At 33.7% G+C, this 21,658-nt stretch overlaps 1 protein-coding gene across 2 annotated transcripts; it reads left to right on the top strand.

Moving 5' to 3' along the window:
• Positions 1-223: 223 nt before the first annotated feature.
• On the top strand, positions 224-20,641 carry LOC132718403 (uncharacterized). 2 transcript variants are annotated; one of them, XM_060702099.1, is made up of 13 exons: positions 224-373; positions 1,018-1,103; positions 1,358-1,429; positions 2,876-3,020; positions 3,535-3,635; positions 3,950-4,018; positions 7,377-7,471; positions 9,338-9,447; positions 13,606-13,806; positions 14,468-14,715; positions 18,897-19,169; positions 19,458-19,706; positions 20,343-20,428. In XM_060702099.1, the coding sequence occupies exons 1-10, from the start codon at positions 298-300 to the stop codon at positions 14,551-14,553; spliced, it is 1,041 nt and encodes a 346-aa protein (XP_060558082.1). In that variant the 5' UTR covers positions 224-297; the 3' UTR covers positions 14,554-14,715; positions 18,897-19,169; positions 19,458-19,706; positions 20,343-20,428. The 2 variants fall into 2 exon arrangements, with proteins under 2 accessions (XP_060558082.1, XP_060558081.1); XM_060702098.1 differs by having other exon boundaries at positions 19,458-20,641.
• The last annotated feature ends 1,017 nt before the right edge of the window (positions 20,642-21,658 follow it).

Here is a 21,658-nt window from a genome sequence, read left to right as displayed (position 1 = left end):
TCCATTTGGCCCACAATATTCAATCTTCATAGGAGGATTGCTATTTGAAGGAGATTATACTTTATTTAATTTATTTAATTCCCATGTCTTACAAATGCTTCATCCTTACTAAAAACAAAACACTTTCGGGCATATAATGCTCCGCCTAGCGGTGCTCTTGTTTAACCTTTGACGTTATCTACAAGAAATGTCCGTTTAGTACTGTATTGGTCTCATATACATTTGGCCCGATTTCTACATATGATAACAAAGTATTGTAATCTAAAAATAGAATTTATAAATTTTTAAACGTTTAACATGTTGGATTCTAATGTATACGGCATGAAATATGTCATATTAATTCTATGTACGGGACTTTTTATATATCCGTCAGGTAAATGGTCATTTTAGCAGTGGAATTTGCATATTCATTGACAAAAAATAAATAGTTATCTGTTTCATTTTAACAGCGGAACTTACATATTTCATTCACAAAAAAATGTTATAATTTTAGTATATTAATGTTACAGATACGAACGAGACTCCAATTCTCCAATCTCATATCACATAAACCTCTGACTGAGTATTTTTAAGAGCCAAACATAAATGTATAAACATTGTCAGACTGATTTTTGGACTTTGTATGTGTTAAGGGTTTACGTCGCACCAACACAGTATAGGCTATATAGCGACTTGCCAGCTTTATTGGTGAAGGAAGACCTCCATTACCGGCATTCCGTAACCTAGCTGGATAGCTTCGTCACATGAAAGAAGCGTAACTCTAGCGTGATTTGACTTGCGGTGAGGGGCAAGTGGTTTAAAGTCAACAACCTTAACCAGTCGGCCAAGGGCGCTATGTTATAAGACGATTTTCTAGTTTGTTTTAGTTTAAACGAAAGCATAAGTCGAATTACAAATGTTAGTCCCTGACGTGTACCTAAACATTTATACAGTTATCAATTTCCACATCCAAAATTTGATATAATATAAGAATTAGCATACGTCAGGCAATTTGATTTGTTTTTCTCAATCTTTCAGCGGCGAACGGCCCTCGTTGTTTCGACTGTTTACGGATGCCGTATCTTCATGAGTGCGATCACATAAAACAGTGTGGACCACATCAGGTATATAAAACCCACACATGTTATTTTTTCTTTTTTTTTTTTACTTTTTTGGCAACATGATAATTTTATGTTAATAATAGAGAAATAAGGAAAAAAGTAAAACGCCAAAATAATTTTTTTCAATAATGATACATGTAATAACCAACTTTCGGAAACAAAAAGTGAGGCCTCGTGTCGAGGCTATAATTTATTTAGTTGACGTCAGAACATTTGTTTTTATTGCTTAATAATACACTGAAATATACCATTTATAGGTTTGTTATTCGAAGCAGATTGTTTCCGACAGTGGATTTGTGTACTATGACACCGGCTGCATTGACCAATTGGTAACAAGTTTACATCTTAATTAACATTGAATAACGCAACAGTAATGTACAAGTAAAATGGTTTCCTGCGGGGAAAATTTTTAATTATATAAAGATATTTCATTTAACTATTTTCAATATTATTTGGGGCGGGGGGATAAATAAAATTTTGTATCAGGAATATAGTTGACAATAATTGATCAATATAGAAGAAGGTCTTTGGAAACTGGTGACCGTTGATGACCGGAGAAGGTCGAAGATAAAACAATAATTTCTTTTTAAGAAAATGATTAAATAGGTCTACCATTTTATTAGTCTCAATATTTCGACGGCAAGACAGACCGATTTTATAATCTGGTTTTTCATATATGTCTGTCTGTCTGTCTGTCTGTCTGTCGCGAAGGGCGACCATCATCTATATAAATAAGCCCTAAAGCGCACAATTTGTTGGGCTACCATTTTATGAATAATTCCGAGCAAAACAAAAGTAAACACACAAGTTTACGCAGAAAATATCTTTATTGATTATGGCAGATGCCACTACGAATACTTTTATTTGTAGATTTTCAGTATAAACAATTTATTGCTTGTAGAATTGGAGATAGATACATTAAACACATCATTCAAGTTTTTCCACCTTAAACGGTAAAATATTTATAGCAAATTAGAAATATCACGAAAGTTTTTTTGTTCTTAATTAGGTGTAATTCTGACTAATTCCCTAGATGTAAATCCTTAACGTACCGGCAACGGTATTTAGCCAGGTTTTGGAAAAGTTCAATTAACCAATCATGTACGGTGTACAAATCACATGCTCCTCCATGTACCGAAAACAGGTCACGTGCTCCTCCATGCCTCAAAAGTTAAACGCGTACCAATACCCTGCGGTCTCCAGACCGCAGGGAATAACCCCAGCCGCGTGGCATAACGGGGACTTGACCTGGATTCTGAAACTTTTGATTAAGGTCCCGTCTCGCAGTGTTGAGACAGTCTGATAATAAAATCCCCGTTACATGACCCGAACTGCGAGCATAGCATTGCCTCTACTATTTTTGCGCGTCCTACAAATTAGCCTGCTTGTTTGGTGACAAACATAATTAAGAAACTTGACTCATTTCCTCAAATGTTAGGGATCAATATTTCGAATGCTTTTTGCATAAATGTGCAGATATGAAGAAAAATACATTATATTTTACACCGTAACGGAATGATTATAACTCTATATATTGACAAAAGTGTAAAAGACTTGTGTTATTTAATAATCGCTACTCTAACAAATGTTTACTTAAGTTTTGCCCCTCAGCGCAGAAATAATGGGAAGGGCACCTGAGGTCTTCCTCCACCAGTAAAGCAAGGATGTCGCCATATGACCAAGACTGTGTCGGTATGACGGTAAACCAAAACAGACAAACACACAAACAAACAAACTTATGTTTCATGTAGTGCTCTATGATTTTGATTTACAAGATTTGCAACGCGAGAGATTCACTAACCGATCATGCAGACGACGGTCAAGCAGACGACGTTCAAGCAGATGAGAAAGGGGACATAATCACGTGTCTGGAGTGTTGTGATGGTGAATTTTGCAATGATCGAGGCTGTGGAACCAAAGGTAAAGCCATAACTATAGTGCTTTGAAGCAGAGCTACTTATTTCCGTAAAACACAACTCAAAGAATAGAAATGTTTTGAAAGTTTCAACCATCGGTACACCGGTCGTTTTATTGTAGTGGAGAAAGTGTCATATACGAACTACCCATTGGTTTTCTGCTCTTTCAAATTATCTTTGTCTACAAGAGTTTCTCATTCTTTTGCGCAGTTTCGATAGAATTTCATACAAATGTGTCGCTGTTCTTACTGTCATGTCGAGTGCCCTTTCGAAATTGCATATCCATTTAAAGTATACGAAATTTGATAAGAGCCAAGATTAGTGTTGGAAGATAATTGAATGATCTTTTCTACATTTGACTTCAATATTATGATTATCAAGGTATATTTTTGGGTTTAACTTATTACAGTTTTGGAACATAATTTTTGAACATATTAAAATGTATGATATACAGAAAAACAACCCAAATAACATTATATTAATAAAAACTCAACACGGTAATTATGTTTACATATCAGGCCTATCAACAAACCAGACTGGACCTTCATGCTTCGCCTGTCCAAAAGGGAGCGTCTCTCCGTGGCACTGTGATAAAGTTACAACTTGTGGCAGGGACGAGGTTTATACCACAATTTATATATTTGAAATGTTTAACATATTTAACATTTGATGGTCTCGTACCATGCATTAACCTAGCGAAACGGTGCTCATATAAAATCTATAAATCGTTATATTATAAATCAAACACACTCAAATAACAAGCCTCAATTGTCAATTTATCAATTTATATGGTAACCTAAAAGGGGCATGGAAGATGTTTTTTTTAAAAAATCTTTTACAATAAAATATTATAATAAATTTTCTAAGGAAAAAATAATCGCATTCTTAAATGTAATAGTTCTTAGCGAAAATTATTTGTCTTCTATTTTTTAGAAATGTTTTATTCAACAAGTCAGTGGCATTGGAGGTAATGTTCTGTATAAATCTGGATGTACAAGTTCGGTAAGAATTCTTTTCAGTGAGGGTCTTTGGGTTTTGGCCGGGATGGGTGGATGTGTTAGTCCGACAATGTAAAGATGACATTGTGAGTGTCCAATTTTTACTGTTCACAGTTGAAGTGAGACTTCGGACTTCCCTTCTTGCATTATATATAAGAAACGAGCGAACGTCCTTAATTTTTGTAGGCAGGCTTAAATAGTGTCAGAATGGGAGAAAATGCGTCGGTTTCTTAATTCGAATTTTAAACTGTCAAATCTGTATATTCATTAGCCATTATAGGGATGATATTGCGGTTCAGGGTCTGAGAAAATGCATTACTAGATGTCGGATCTAATTCCTTAAAAGCGAAGCACAAAACATCTTTAAGAAACTAAACTACTTATAGTTTTGACCGAAATATAATTCACCTACCTGTCTTCCCGCAAATAATTTGAAAATTCGATACTGAAATCGAAAAGCGCAGTATTGTAACACGTTCCCTACTGTGATTAAGTTAACAGCTAACTTTGCGCGTCTTGTTGTAACATATAAATGGATACCGTTACGTTACGGCGACAACTGCTGTGGATGATATAGGCTTCTCTCTACAGAAGTTCCGTTTAAGATTTACCAACGTCAATGACGTAATGAATTATAACGTAAACTAATAAACGTTTACATCATAACGGCATTATTGTCGTTTTAACTTAGGCGTTCAAAGTAAATAGTTTTGATGTATTTATAACATTTAACATTCTTGTGTGATAGTAAAACTACCAAGGCACATAAAACACAAGAAGTACCTACCATAAAACGCTCACAAGCAAACACCATTGGCAACATGAGGAACGATGGTTAGGAAACTACCCGCCCATATGACTGAAATACTGTTGGGAAAAGGCGTAAAATGAAACAAACAAAACATGAGAAAGGATAAGGCACCGCTTAAGAAAAGCTTTGCAACGGTCTGAAGCAGTTTTCTTCACACAAAAAAACCGGGAGCATCGAAAACTAAAACAAAAGGTGTAAAACCCGGACCATTTTATTGATCACATTTATAAGAGATGTGAACCGTGAAAGGTTATCTACGTTCCTTCCAACACCTACGTCATCATAGTTTAATATGAAAAGCCATGGCTGTCTTATATTATTCTTTTTCAATTAATTTGACCATGTGGATAATACATAAGTTCACTCCGACAATATATATATTGAAAACACCTTCTTATTAAACCGGAAACCATTATATAAACCCAAAGTGCAATATATGATACCTTGCCGTTCGTGTGTGAAATCAATGTAGCTTCACGTATATATAAGTTGATTTTATCAATTTATGATACCGATTCTTCAATATATGGTACCAAAGTAGCCATATATGGAACCAGATATCCTTATATATGAATCCGAATTATGAATATATTAATTAATTTTTAATATATAATGTCAAGTCGTCAATGTATGAAACCAAAGTATCAACATATAAGCTGATTTCACATTATATGGTACCAATTCTTCGATATATGGTACTAAAGTAACCATGTATTGAACCAAATGTCCTTATATGGAACTGAATAATCAATATATAACTTTTACCAAATTCAATGTCCTGGGCTAAGTCTGTTATGATTTTGTTACAATCTTTAGGTTTCAATGAAGCATGGATTAATCAGGGCGTTGGTGATATAAAATTTTTTTTAGCAATAGTAAAACAAAGATTAACAGATACATTTATACAAAATTGGTATGCAACTTTAAGAGATTCATCAAGAGCAAGAAGTTATGTATTATTTTGTGATTTTGGCTTTAAATCATATCTGTCAATGGTTAATATTGAAAAATTTAGGAAATCTTTATCACGTTTCAGGACTTATTCGCATAGATTAAAAGTTGAAACTGGTAGATGGCATAAACCTGAAGCAATTCCTTATAATGAAAGAAAATGTAATATTTGCTTAAAACTAGAAGATGAATTTCATGTATTATTAGAATGTCCACAATACAATGTTTTGAGAAAACAGCTTATAGATAAATATTATTGGAAAAAGCCAAATATACCAAAATTTATTGAATTGTTAACATCTCAAAATGAAAATGTTATAAGAAAATTATCAATGTTTATCTTTAAAATGTTTGAATTAAGAACAAATGTTGAATATTCGTAAATTATAGTACCTAGGAAGGTAAATGTAATGTTACTTAATTGATATCATTATGTAAAACTTATGCTTCATTTAAACCTTGCTGTAATATGATTATTCTGTTCATATTAAAGCAAACTTATGTCTCAAATATACAGTAAATGTTAAATATATGTTATATATGTTTAATGACCTTGATATTATGTTTCTGTATGTATGTATGTTTGTTTGTATATATGCTGTGTGCTCATGGGTATAATACCCACATGTATTTGGAATAAAATCTTGAATCTTATATTAATTCATTTTAGAATGTATGGAACCGAAGTAGCAATATATAAGTTGACAAATAAGGGTATCTGGTTCTATATATGGCTATTTTGGTAACATTTATTGAAGAATTGGTATCATATAATGTGATAACCAACTTATATATTTCTATTTTGGTTTCACACAATGATAAATTGGTTTCATATATTGTAAAATGAATTAATATATTGATAATTCGGTTTCATATGAGAATATCTGATTCCATACATGGCTACTTTGGTACAATATATTGAAGAACTGGAATCATATATTGAGAAAATCAACTTATATATTGCTACCTCTGTTTCATACACTGAGTGTATGGTTTCATATATTGTAACTGTGGATTAATATAATGGATTCTGGTTAAATAACAAGGAGTATAGTCGAAGTGAACTTATATATTATCCAAATGGTTAAATAAATTGAAAAAGAACAATATAAGACAGCCATGGCTTTTCATAGCTTTCCATAGTTTAATCCTTTGAATAGAATTTATTTCGAAGGATCGAAAATATAACAACAGTAGGATAAAGTACGGGGTAACTTGATAAAAGCTACCGAGAGATGTTTTATGGAAATGACGCGGCCTTGAAATCGCCAATCTGTAGACTAGCATATTCTGCTGACTTGCAATGGTGGAGAACAAACATTGGCATAGTTTTTTTGTTTTGTTTTTTAATTTCTCATTCACACAAAGTCAGTTCGTTATGAATTAAATAAAATACGTAGGCTGGTGTAACACATCATTTTGTTGATTTTTCTCCTTCGTTAACGTCCTTTAACATTTCTGCTGAACATTGCTCAAACAGTGTTATTATTTCCGTAACCATATTGTTACTAAAACAAAAACACTAATTGGCTGATTTTTTCCCGCTTTTCCCCACACATCGAGCGTTGTTATAATTACTTTATTTTACTCTATTTTTAAGTGTGCATTTGATTTAATTGGTGTGGGTACAATTGTTGGAAAAAGATCACTGGCGACTGGATGTTCGGGTTGTTGTGGGACAGATTTCTGTAACAGGTAATTTCTTTTAATTTGCATGCATCAATTCATGTAGAAATAGAGGATATTTGTTTGTTTGTGTGTAAGATGAAATTTTATTTCATCGAGTGGGCTTTAAAAACAGTATTCTCACGAGTGGCGTAGCCACGAGTGAGAATACTGTTTTTAAAGTTCACGAGATGGAATAAAATTACATCTTACACAACAAACAGACAAATTTTCTTTTTATTTTATGCTTAAAAACGAAATTTCCATGATTTTAAGTTAATATTAAAATCTGTTTCCCCCATTGAGAGCCCCATTTAGTCGGAATTTCTCACTAAAAACAAGAAGTCTTGAGCTGAAAAATAAGTCCGCCAATCAACGTTAAATGACGGTGATATTTATTCATTTTATTAAAAAAATATGAATGATCGCTTGTTTTAATAATAAAAACAAACAATTCTTGTAGGAGAAAAGTCGAACCATCCATCCATATTTCTGTTACTTACTGCGAATTTATATTAGACCTGGCTTTGTAAAATGTAAACGGCAGCCATTTTTTAAAGTTGTGTATTTCATGGGAGAAAAATAATTGTGTAAGATTCAGAGGGATATAATTTGGATTTCTTAGTCATACACCTTTTTAAAAGAAATAAAACTTATTTGAGGATTGTAACAGACAAAAAATAAGTGTTTACAGATGTGAAAACATTCAGAAAAGGAGCTAGGAAAATGGAAAACTTGGAAGCTTGCTCAAGAACGCTGGGATGTTTTACTTATTCTTCGAGTGAAGGCTGTCAATGCTTTTTAATTTTTCATAAAGCATATGGCAGTTATTGCTCGTAGGATACTTTAATATGCCCAAATGTCATCAAGAGCAGTTTTTCATGGGGAAGGAATGTATTTTTCAGACTGTAAAAATGAAATAAAAAAAATTAGAGACGAAATTTGGTGATTGGAATTTGAATGAGTAGAAGTAAGTTTTCTTCTTTTTATTACTTTTAACATTTTAGTTATTTATCAATTTCAGCTTTGCTTTTTCTTTAAACAGCCGGACATTGTCAGAATTGTCAGCAAAAATAAAATTGAGGTACTTCATGGGGAAAATCTTAAAAAAGTAGTTTCGTCATTGAAAAGAGTGAAATTATATTTTGATAATTTTCACTGTGAAATTATCAAATTTAATTTTCACGGATAAATCAGTAATCCACTGAAAAGCATAAAATAAGTATTTTTAATCGGCTATCGGGTTCAACATGCATCTTTTTTCTATTCACGAGCGCACACAAGTAGAAACAGATGAATTTTATGTTAAACCGCTACAGAAAGTAGTTCTACGGGACAGCTTTTATTTGCTACAACATTATTTGATTACAACAGTCTCAAATAAGGGAACGAATTCATACGTTAAAGGTATTTATCTAGATCTGATGTTGTTTCTGATATGCTTCAGTTCCGAGTTCTCACTGAAGGTGTCTATGGACAAAATTTAACGCTAAATTGGCTGAATTTATATTGTCTAGTTCAATCAATATCAGTCTGACAGAAGCGAACAGCAGCAAGGGGGACATTGTCCGAGGTTGGGGAGAAAATGTCCGTTTTCCGCAAAAGGTCTAGTGGGGGGGGGGGGGGCAAATGTCCGTTTTCCGCAAATGGTCTAGAACCTTTAATATCACAGTTTAAGCATTGCTACTTGCTACTGGCTCTCTTGACGTGGTCTTTCAAATAGAAATTATATTTTAATCAATTTGAAAGTCCCTGTTTGAAATCAAGACATTTGTGGAACCTTTTTATCATCGGATCATCGTGACTATCTTTACTGTAAATATTAAATACAATGTTATAATCAATAAAATGAAAATGAAAAAAAGCCACAACAAAACGGTACCTTGTACTCTATAGCAACTGCTCATTGCTGGAAAACAATGTTCTATCACCAACCAAACACGCTGTCACGGTGGAATCCACGCAGACGATTACAATCACTTCCGGGCAACATTCTACTTCAACTAGTAAGTAATAGTTTTTTTTGCTATTTATAAACATGTTCGCTTTATCTTTTGATGCAAGACAGAAAATCTGCTGAACATTGCCACAGATTACCCTTATTCGTCGACATTTAATTAATCTATTATTATTTTTATCAATAGCATTGTCATTACAAATAAATACATTCTTACGATACATGTACATCGTTTCATAGTAATAAAAACATTCCATCCGGAACACGTCGCGTATTTCTCATATCCGACTGACTAAGTGTGACGGAAAAGCCCGTTTGTGATTGGTTTAAACATATTTTATTTAGAATATTTGTACATGTGTAAATAACAACATAACAATAATTATAGATTTTGGCCGAAAGCAGAAGCTTATAGAAGCCATTATCTAACAATAACAATCTTCAATGTCTGTGGTGGTTGTAATTAACAAGTTACCAAAAAAAAAAAACACATTTGATAATGCTAGATTGAAAAAGAAAAATGAAATGTTAATGGTAAGGACAAGATTTTAGTAAGTTTTGACAAAAATTAAGTAAAAAACTACAGAAAACAACTAAAGAAAAAAACACAAAAAGGACATTAAACAAATAAAGATAAGGACAAGAAAAGAATATAAGCAGCATAGTAGTAGCAGTCAGACATTATATAAATCGTTTCGTAGAATCAATATAAAGGTATACAGACTTGAAAAGCTCTACGTTTTGGTTGTTTGAAAGGGAATTTGAACCATGCAATAGCAGAGTGTGAGTTATGATCAGTTGTATGATGTTCCTATAGAGAATATCTCGCATATGTTGATACAAAGGACAGTTTAGAAGAAAATGACACACTGATTCTGTTTGACCACAGGCGCATGTGTTTGATTCGGAAATATTTTTTCGGAAAAGATCATCATTTAAGGAACTACAGCCAAGTCTTAAGCGAGTATGCAGGATTTGAAGTTTGCGAGGCCCTGTGTTAAAATAATTAGGAGGTTTGTGTGGGTTTGAAAGAAGTCGCTTGAATTGTTGTAAAGATTCTGATGATTTTGTATTCTGAGGGAGCGTGTTCCAGGAACGGATGCTAGACGGGATGAGAGAGTTTTGATAAAAGGATGTTCGACAATAGATAGGAGGAATATCAGAGGAGTTTCTGAAGGTGTATCTTTCGTTTTGACGTGTTGGGATTAGAGTGTTTAAGTAAGTGGGACATAAACTATTTCGAATTTTGTAAATAAAGACCAGTTTGTGATTACTACGTCGAGTTGATAATGATTCCCATCCTAGGTCGTCATAAAGTTTTTCAAGAGAACAAAAGTTTAGTAGCACCTGTGACTATTCTGGCAGCCTCGTTTTGAATCATATCTAATTCATGCTTTTCGCTAGCTGAACAATTATCAAAAAAGTATATCTCCATACTCTAATAATGGACGGATAAATGTCAAATATAATGTTTCTAATGTATTTCTGTCGAGTGTAAATTTTAGACTACGGAGAATATTGATCCTTGTCCAAGCTTTGTTTTTAATATATTCTAGATGATTTGACCATGAACAATCGTTTGATAGAACAACTCCTAAATGTTTGTGAGAAGAAGCTTCAGAAATGACTTGGTTTTGCAGAAGTAGGGGAGGATGTTGTGTTTTGATAGCTTTCCGAGATATAGTCATACATATGGTCTTTGCTGGATTAAACGAAACCAGCCATTCTTTAGACCATTGGTTAATCTTTTGTAAATCAGAGTTTAGTACATTTGCTGTTATTTCGGGTGTATTAACGATAAGGGATAAACTTGTGTCATCTGCAAAAAGTCTGATGTTGGCGTCGATATCTATTACAATGTCGTTTATAAATATAAGGAAAAGCAGTGGACCGAGAATGGATCCTTGAGGAACACCAGCCTTGACGTAAAGAAGAGAAGATGATGATCCCTGGACAGTGACTCTTTGCTGCCTATTGAATAAGTAGCTTTGAAACCAAAGAAGTAAATCTCCACGAATTCCAGCAGATGACAATTTAGTTATGAGTCCTTTGTGCCATACCCGATCAAAAGCTTTGCTTATATCACAAAATACAATTCTAATTTCCTTTCCATTGTCTATTGCTTCACAGAAAGAATTATAAATTACTGATAGTTGGTTTATAGTTGAGTCGCCTTGGCGGAAACCAGACTGATATTCTGTTAAAATGTTGTTGCTAATTAGATGATTATATACGTGTTTGTAAACAGCTTTTTCTAAAACTTTGCTTAGGGAACAGAGAAGTGAAATTGGTCTATAATTACTAATTACATTGGTCTCATTCTTTTTATGAACTGGACATACGTTTGCAACCTTCCATTGAGTAGGAAAAGTACCGATAGACAGAGAATAATTGAAAATATCTGATAAAGGAACAGCTAATTGAGACGATATTTCTTTTAAAACGCGATTGTTTATTAAATCAGGACCAACTGCTTTCCCAAGTGGTAGTGTTCGTAATAATGGTTCGATATCAGATGGTTCAAAGTGAAGTGATGATAGAGTTGAGGAGAAAGAATAAATTGGTGGAATGGGTTGCCAATCAGGTTCGTCAAGAAATGTTTGTTGATCGAAGAAACGATTGAAGGCGTCCGCCTTTTCCACGTTGTCATATAGAATATTTGAGTCATTGAGCAGTGGAGGAATAGATCTTATTTGACTATTAGGGGAGATAAAAATTTTAACTGTGGCCCACCATGATTTATTAGATGTTTTATTAGTGAGAGTCTGGGTTAATTTGGCTGTATATTCTGATTTAGCATCTCTAATAAGGGAAACTATTTTATTTCTAAGTTGGCGGAATTTCGACCAGTCCGAAGTTCGATTATGGAGCTTAGCTTGTTTGAAAAGACGCTTGCGTTTGCGTATAAGTCGTTTAATTTCACCTGATATCCACTGTGGTTCTGTGGGTCTGATGGTGATTAACCTATTAGGAATATATTGGTTACAAAATTTAAATATGGTAGATGTAAATGCAGAGACCCATTGGTCAATATCAGTGTTACGAATGGTCTGCCAATCAAATTGTTCTAAAGAGTATCTCAATGCATTATAATCTCCTCGGTCGTACAGCCATATTTGACGGGAGTGAGTCTGACATTTTGGTTTAGTAAATTTAAAAAGTGCAAAAGTGGGACAATGATAACGAATTTGCTGATCGAAAACTGGTTCACCAACGCCACTAAGTACCAAACTACGTATGTTTTTTAAAAGAATAAGATCTATGACGGATGAAGACGTTTCAGTGAAGTGAGTTGGATCATTGATACATTGAGCAAGCCCAAATTGGTTACAAAGGTGTAAAAGTTTTCGCTTGGATGCGGGTATGGCAGGATTGAGGTTAAAGTCGCCAACAATTGTAATGTTTTGAATACCAGAATTAAGTGCAAGGTCAAAAGATTGTTCAATTTTAAGGTCATATTGGGCATCAGAGTTTGGTGGGCGGTAGAAGAGTCCAATAAGCATTTTAAGGTTCCGCTTTAGAATAAGTTCAATCCAAATACATTCAATATCTAAGAATTCTAAGTCATGCCTTCGAACATAAGCTAAATTTTCGTTGACGTATAATATAACACCACCATATTTGTCATGTCCTCTGTCTCTGCGCTCGGGAATATGAAAATTATTTAATAGTAGTGCACTTGTGCTAACCGATGAATGTAACCATGTTTCGCTAAATGCTAATATGTCAAAAGAATCGAACTCTGTCTTGATAATGTCAATTTTGGGTAAAAGACTCTGGACATTGTAATGTAGAATGGACAAGTTATGTGAAATATCAAATGATGTATCAAGTGATGCATGTGAAAATGAGTTGTCGGGCCCAGGATGCGGATGAACGTTTGTGATTGAAGATTCCCCGCACGTCTCGCGTCTGTATTGTTAAACTTAAGCTATTTAGAAAAAATAAATGTAGCTATTTTAGATCTACATAAAATTTTAGTTTGATAATTTAAACCTTGCAATAAATTGTATCACATGACTTCCCATGTTTTCTTTTACCGCGTCTTTCTTTATATTACGCACGTGCAATGGATAACGGCACTTTTATTCTCTGTATATACATGAAATGTAACGGAACATGAAGTGCAAGGAACCATATGTGTTGTTTTTTGTTTGAATATCTAAAAAAATGTTAACATAAAATAAAAGCTTGTACAATTATTCAGTGCCAACCACCACGGCGACGCCCGTATGTCGACATAGCCACTACATCTACGCGGCAATGCAAGGCACGTGCTACCACGTGTACGACAACAAACAGTTATCGATGTCGGCTGCCAGGCAGGAATGTCAGAAAGAAGGAGCCGATCTGTTACAACTAAAAGATTCAAATGCTGAACACTTCTTTCAACATTTAACTTTTAATGGTATGTATAGCACGCAACGACTGTCTAATTTTCAGTGGTATTTATAATCATTCTTCCAATTAAAGGAATATAATGGCGATTACATAGTATTTAATGAACGCAGAAAATACATAATATTTCCTCCCAAAACTAAAAACATCTGTATCATTCTGTAATGTTTTATGAAAATAATTGACAGAAAAAAATTCTGCGAGAAAAAATGGGCATGTAGGCATCAGCAAAGAGGCGGGTCCATGCTAGCCTGGTTCCCCGTCTTTACATTTACTACGGAAAGTAGGGGAAGAAACTTCAGAATATGTCCATGTATCCTTAAACCACTTTCGCTCATATTACTTCAAAATTTCACAGGTGTAGAACCAAATCTATTGTGATATATATTAAATAAAACAAAGAATTTTAACAAACAGTAGTTTAGAGTAAGAGAATAATCGGCATATGTCCTAAAAGCAATTTGAACGGATAATTTTGGTATGTTCTGATGCATACATCACTTCCGCCAAGGAAGAAAAATATTTTTGGCTTTGACAACAGGTTAATAAAACATTCGGAACACCTCGTCAATAAGCATAGTCCTTATCTGAAGTTTGACGGAGAGGCCCCGAGAAGTGTTGATTTGATTGAGGATTTATATTAATATAAGTATTTATTCCAAATTCTACAGATAAAGAAAATAACAACCGACGATACTGGTTGGGTGCACATAAGCACACTGACGGTAACTTTTACTGGCTCGACGGACGTCAGTAGATTCGAGTTACGAATGGGCTCCCGGGGAACCCAACAACTACCTAAACAAGGAAGAATGTTTGGATTTGACCTGGTTTGCTGCCAACCCTGGCTTTAATATACCGGAAGCGTTTGCACTCAATGACGATAACTGTGACATGAACTATTTTTATATTTGTGAAGGTATCAGTACACTAAAAGAGGATAACGTCGGTGGGCTTCGAAAAGGCCCTATCTCAATTTTTGCGAAAATCGTTTTAGGTCATTTTCTTGACAAACAAACCGAGGCGCGGATTGTGCGAAAACACCCGTTTAGATAGCCAATCGGAAAGTGAGTTTATTGCCATGTGAGAAAAAGACGTATAATTTTTGGATGAAAAATTTGTTCCGCGAAAATGCCCGATAATTTTTAGGAGTGAAATTAGAAAGTAAAAACGGAGAAAACTGGGCTTTTCTTATGAAAGTTTCAAAGATCAGGTATGCTTTTTCTTTTTGACAGTGGAAATAATGATGTGTTTCGTATAGTATGTAGTTATATGATAAATAAAATCATCAATACATTGGGCAATGGGGATTTCACATACAACGCTTGTCAGCTAGGTTAAATTTTATGCTAAGAAAACTATTTTTAACTTGTTTTTCTTAAACCTTAGATTTTAGTTTCATTCTTTACACCAAAATGTATCAAACTGATAAATCTGAGCTACATTAAAGCTGTTAAAATAACTTTTATAAATAATAGGGCATTTTCGCATGCTAATTTTTTGGTAAGGTTTGTCTTATAAGGCATTTTCTTATATATTTTGTAAGACAATATTTATGTTCCTTATTTTCATACATCACTTTTATTTATATTTTCAGCATGTTTAAAGATTCACAATCACACCCAAGACTGGTAGACATTTATTTTCTCGGAGAAATAACATATAGTGTTCTTTAAAAAAGGTAATATTTACATAAATAAATATGCAACTACTTGTAAATTTAAATAAATAAATAAATAAATAAATATTTAATTGTCTTAATACCACATAGATTTGCAATTATTTGTTTTGTAAGGATTCTCATTAAGATTATAATTAAGAGTTATTTAAAGACCAGGCACGTACTGATAATCATCAGACTTAACTGGGATGTTATGTTAGATGGTTGCTACGTTCATTTTATAATCATTAAATTGTTTTCTACCATTTCACGTTATTACAGGTGTCTGATGACCACTATCTTGATAAATGTTCAATATTTCAATTTTGAATTATTGGACTATTTGATTTGTAACAACTGCAAAGTGATGACAATAACACGTAATCTATTTACAAAAGATGAGAACAACTTCTGCCAGAAATCCTATTTTTGAAAGACTTCAGTGATCTCGTGTGGCTTAAACCGTAGGGAAAGGGCTTGCGGTTTTATCTTACGTGTCTGTTTGACTTCAGTCTAAATGCGACTGAGAAGGTCATTTGACTACACTTTTTCTTCTTTCAAAGTCCAGTAAATGGCCAAGGTCGTCAATCTACTGTAAACTCATTTGAAAAAGAGAAACCGGAACATTATGTGAACAAGGCAAAACGTATCATGGTTTTCTTTAAAAAAATTCTTGGAGAACATCTTGACTGAAGACAATAAAGTAAAAGAAATAGTGATATAGATTTACAGGTGTTGCTACCAATACCAAAAAGTGACACTTGGAAATTCTTAGCAAAGACTTGCAAATATAACACAGAAGCTTATACAATAAGGCCAGGCTCAGATGGAGGTGGGCGTAGTTTATAGTCAAATTGAACGGAAACTTAAAATTACACTCATATATTCTCTTGTTAACTATGTTTGTTTGATTGGGTTTTACGTCACACCGACACAGTATAGGTCATATATGGTGACGTCCCAGCTTTACTGATTGAAGAAGACTTCAGTTGCCATTCCGTTCATTATTTCAGGCACGAACGGGTACCTAAATAGAACCACAGACGTTCCTTAAGCTATCTGGATAGCTTCCTCACATGAAATAATCCAAAGTCTCTGTCAGGATTCGAACCCATAGTGGTGAGGGAAAGTGCTTTGAAAACAACGGCCACGGATGCTCAATGTTTTAAAACTGCTCGCCCGAGTTACCTATATGAGGTTAAATAACAATAGGCATGATTTCTTGAAGAACTTTACGATATCGTATGAAACCATTAGACAGGGAAATACTTGTTAGAACAATATGACTTGGTGCTTTTGATGTGACACTTCTAGTGTTTGCTTAATACATTTTTGTATGTCATGTAGCAGCATATTAATAACATGACTGTTTATTATATAGAGAGTTATGATGAGAAAAATGCTAAATGCTTATTTTACGAAATGTTTTGTTTTTAATTGACAGTATATATCCAGATTCATGGTTATTTTCACTAAAATTTTGAAATGTTTTTGAAATGTTAAAATACTGTGAAGTTAACAATAACAAAATGAAACAAAGTTCAAACAGCACTTTACATATCAAATAGAGAACAAAATATGAAAAGGTAGCACCTACTGTGTTAGTCATGCAATAAAATTTTGTAATAAAAATGTAAAACAGTAATTAATCGACCAAAAAAATGTAACTTTTTACTTAAATCATTATACTTTCCTTCAAATTGTTTTACATATTTTTAAAATGTTTTGCTTATCTGAAGGCATGAAGCTCTTAGAACTTAAGAACTTGGTATTAGGATTGATGTTTTTTATCTGTATGGTAAATAATAGAAAAGGTAATATTGGTTGTTTGGGCAGTATACTTTTATTGGTGAAGCCAAATTGACTACATATTAAAAGGTTTTATGTTTCGGAATGTTTGTAGTTTTTTGTTTCATTTTTTAATATTTCTTGTCGTCTTAAAACATAATAACACTTTATTCCCAAAATCCTTGAATTTCTTTAGGAACATTGATGAATAGTACTGGTAAATGTGTCTCGTAATGCCATTATGAACCTAACAAGAGTATGTTAACGTGTGCGAAAGGGCCTTATAAGACCATTTGAGACCCCTATTTGGCAATTTTTGCCATGTGAAAAGGACGTATGGGCATTTATTATGAAACAGTAGGGTTTATCATAACCAAATTAAATGTATTTAAAATGAAATTAAATGTTCATTTTTATCTGTTAATTTCATTTCTGTATGTGTTTCCATGCCAAAACTAAACGGTTTTTTCCATCTCCTGAAAAGTAGCACTTTTGCAGATAAGGCCTTTTCGAAGCCCACCGACGATAAGTATGGTTATCGGATTTAACGCCCTACAGTGATGGAGCAGTACATTTAGACGCTCACAGAAATCATGATAACACAGTAGAAAATACCTCATAAATTATTTTCGCCGATTTTGTTTCCATTTTTCATTCATTATCGTATTCAAATCGGTGAGAAAAGATGAATAAGACATACTTAATGTAAAAAGGCGAGATTTTAGCTTTCAATTGAATCATCCCAGCGCCTTGTCCGGTATATAGCGGAATACGGTATTTAGCGTAGTGCTCCGATATTGGGTTGTAATCTGAGGGTCACTGATTTGAATCTCGGGCGCGACGTAATTTTTGCGTTATGATTGAGTCTTATGGCCTTTTAAAACTAATGGTTAGAAATCACTTGGGATAAGAAGTAGGCAACTTTCGGAAATATTGGCAATTACTGGTTAGTTATCCAGGAAACCCGGGTAGTTGAAATATTCGCTGCGATATGATCAAAACATATGTTAAAATCGGCGTAAAACAGAAGAAGAAAAAAACAACAACCAAATATTGCCTCTATATTTTAAAGCCTTTCTTCTTTAATTTCTAAAACAAAAATAATGACAAAAACAATTCCAATTCTAGAAAAAACGTATGTAATTCAATAGTCAAGAAATTAATATTTTCACAATGAACAATTAAATATGCTTTGATTTTATTTCCTTTATATTTGGGAATAAATTATGGTAGTGAACGTATTTGCGTAGTGCACATCAATACATCAAAATGTCGTCTGCTAGAAAAGCAATAAGATTTGAGCCGTGTCATGACAAAACCATCATAATGGGTTTGCGACCAGCATGGATCCAGACCAGCCTGCGCATCCGCGCAGTCTGATCAGGATCCATGCTGTTCGCTTACCAACCCTATTACAAGTAGAGAAACTGATAGCAAACAGCATGGATTCTGATCAGACTGCGCGGATGCGCAAGCTGGTCTGGATCCATGCTGGTCGCAAACGCATTACGTTGGTTTTGTCATGACACGACTCATTTATCATCTTCCAACATAGTTAAAATGCCTAATACAAAAAGAAAATTAAAAACATTTTGATATTTGTAAACGTAAAAAAAAACATGTTGATTAAATGTCTCAATACAATGTTTTAGATAGACCGAATCATATGCCAAACACGTGGGTGACGCACGCAATGACATCACAGTGGACGCCCGCAATGACATCACAATGGACGCCCGCAATAACACAGTGTCGAAATAGCCACTATATTTATACTGCTGTACAAAGCACGTGCTACCACGTTTACGACAACAAACAACTTTCGATGTCGGCTGCCAGGCTAGAATGTCAGAAGGAAGGAGCCGATCTTTTACAGCTCAAAGACGCGAATGCCGAACACTTCTTCCAACATTTATCTTACAATGGTATGTATGGAACGCAAAAGCTGTCTTATATTTCAACATTACATTTTATCTTCCTTACATGCGGATATATTAAATAAAAAAACACCACAACCTTTCTTAATCTAAAATTATAAGATAGTTCTACGAGTATTTGGATTTTTGAAGTTGAATTGTATTTCGTTATACTATATTATTTTTTTTAGAATCTATTCACTTTTTTTATTGTAAAATACACCCAGTCCGGTTTTTGATAGTGGGTCGTTAACGTCACTTCCGCCAAGGGACTTTACTCTGATATGTAAATTGTAGATAAAGAAAACAACAATCGGAGATACTGGCTTGGTGCCCAGAAACACAATGACGGTAATTATTTCTGGTTCGATGGACGCAAAGTAGACTCAAGTTATGTCTGGGCTCCAGGTGAGCCAAATAACTACCTGAACAGGGAAGAATGCCTGGATATGACCTGGTTTCCTGCAGTAACTGACCTTCATATACCGGAAGCGTTTGCTTTTAATGACGACAACTGCGATACGAGCTATTTCTATATTTGTGAAGGTATTATTTATATTGGCATGTATATTATCTGAGAGTCCGTTGAACTGCATAGAAATGACTTTTTAAACATATGTATTGCAAATAAATTTAAGTAGGAGAATAATTAATGATTAAAATTGATATAAAATACTTTAGAAATATGACATAAAATCAGTAATAACAAACGCTTAGTAGCCTTCAAAAAGTGTGAAAAATTATACATGTTGTTTGATGTATTTCATTTAAACAATAAAACAACTTTCTGATTTTTTTTCTCAAAAACTTTCATCACCGAGACTATGTTGAGAATTGTCCGCCGTACATTTTGTCAGGCAGAGTGTAACATGGGTTCGCATCCATTGAACTCCGCAACTTTATCCATCCGGTCAAGTAGTAAGCCTTTAGTTTTTATCTAGTTTATAGTTGATAAAATTGATTTGATCTTTTCCCAACAGACGTTTGCTTGGTTTAAACAGTAGTTCAAACATATACAATTATGTACAACAGCATGATATAAAACAGGATTGAAAAGGAAGTCAATGACCTAGGAACGTTTTCATGGTCAATATAAAATTTATCTTCCGGCTTCCTTATACCCTTAAGATATGTCAAATTATATTTCAAAGAATGATTTGATTTCTCTATCTTTATTTGCAGAAACAAGAGGACACTGAATAACGATTTATAAGTGTCGTTGCAAATGAAATGTTTGTATAAATGGGAAAAATAAAACACAGACTTTCTTTGTGTCTGTTATATTAACAAATCTAATATTTATATTGATTTTGTTTAAATGCTTCTCTACTTTTTTAAAACTCACTAGCAGATGGTGTCTACATAAATATACATGTATATATTCATTTTCTTGTGTTCTAAACGCTACATTATCTAACGAAAAATCAAACGCTCGTAAAAAATGGCAAATTTCGCCATTTTCCGTTTGTAATAAAAACAAAACAGAAACAAATAAGCGCCGAATGACCACGAATAACGAAAGATCATTGTCATCTTAACTGAATTTGATTTTAATATTTTAGATACAAAATCTGAAGAAATATTGAGATTTAAACATATAAATGATGCAATTTAAAACAAATCTACATAGAACATCAAGCTGTCGCTGTATCGATACAATTTTAAAACATGTAAAAGGAATAACAATGTTTTAAGATCTTCCGATAACCCACTGCCAATCTTTATTTTTATAGAAATATGTTAGTTTACAAGTCATTAACTCATTACCACCTTGAATCTAGTCCAATAGCACGTGCCAAGACTATTTTGCCTTTACAGTAGATATCTTATACCTTGGTTTAAACATATTTATTTAAGCTCGATTGTGAAACAAGGTCTTGCAACTTATATTAATCACTTTCGAGGCCGCTTCCTGGAACAAACCAGTACTGGTGTCGTATGAAGAAACATGGTCGTGACCCGAGTAGGGCTCGAACCCATGATCTCTGGTTCGAGAGGCAGACACCTTAACCACTAGGCCACCGCTCCCCTTATCTTATACCCGCAGTGGAAGAAGCATTGGATTCCTCCGTGACAGATGATCTAGGACATTGAATCTAATCTCACCGCTGATTCAGAAACCATATGGGATAAGTAGTCGTTCACTTGCGGAGGAATCCGTAATTTCTGGTCCGTCATTTAGGAAGGCCGGTAAGGTGAATTGACCGCCGAAATATGTGTAAAAATCGGCGTAAAACGATATAAATACGATATAAATACAAAATATTAGACTTTTGAAATTAAGACCCCTTTAAACAATGAACATTTTTCCTAATTCAAAACATATAAACCGCTTAAAACAATGAACATTTGTCTCATTCAAAACATTAAAACACCTTAAAACAACGAACAGTTTTCTAATTCAAAAGGTTAAACTCTTAAAAAGCAATAAACATTTTTATAATTCAAATCATTAAAACCCCTTAAAACAATTAGACAGGAGTGATTTTAAGAAAATA

Source organism: Ruditapes philippinarum, unplaced genomic scaffold (assembly GCF_026571515.1).
Source record: "Ruditapes philippinarum isolate M1 unplaced genomic scaffold, ASM2657151v2 ctg871_1_1_1_1, whole genome shotgun sequence".
Taxonomy (NCBI): domain Eukaryota; kingdom Metazoa; phylum Mollusca; class Bivalvia; order Venerida; family Veneridae; genus Ruditapes; species Ruditapes philippinarum.
This window is presented reverse-complemented; position numbering and strand designations above follow the sequence as displayed.

Bases quoted from the DNA above. Each gene is read 5' to 3' on its own strand.
- LOC132718403 (XM_060702098.1), top strand. From the start codon at position 298: ATGTTGGATTCTAATGTATACGGCATGAAATATGTCATATTAATTCTA. The intron at 3,021-3,534 runs GTAAAGCCATAA...TTTACATATCAG, and splicing joins TCGAGGCTGTGGAACCAAAG to GCCTATCAACAAACCAGACT. The intron at 7,472-9,337 runs GTAATTTCTTTT...TGTACTCTATAG, and splicing joins GGGACAGATTTCTGTAACAG to CAACTGCTCATTGCTGGAAA.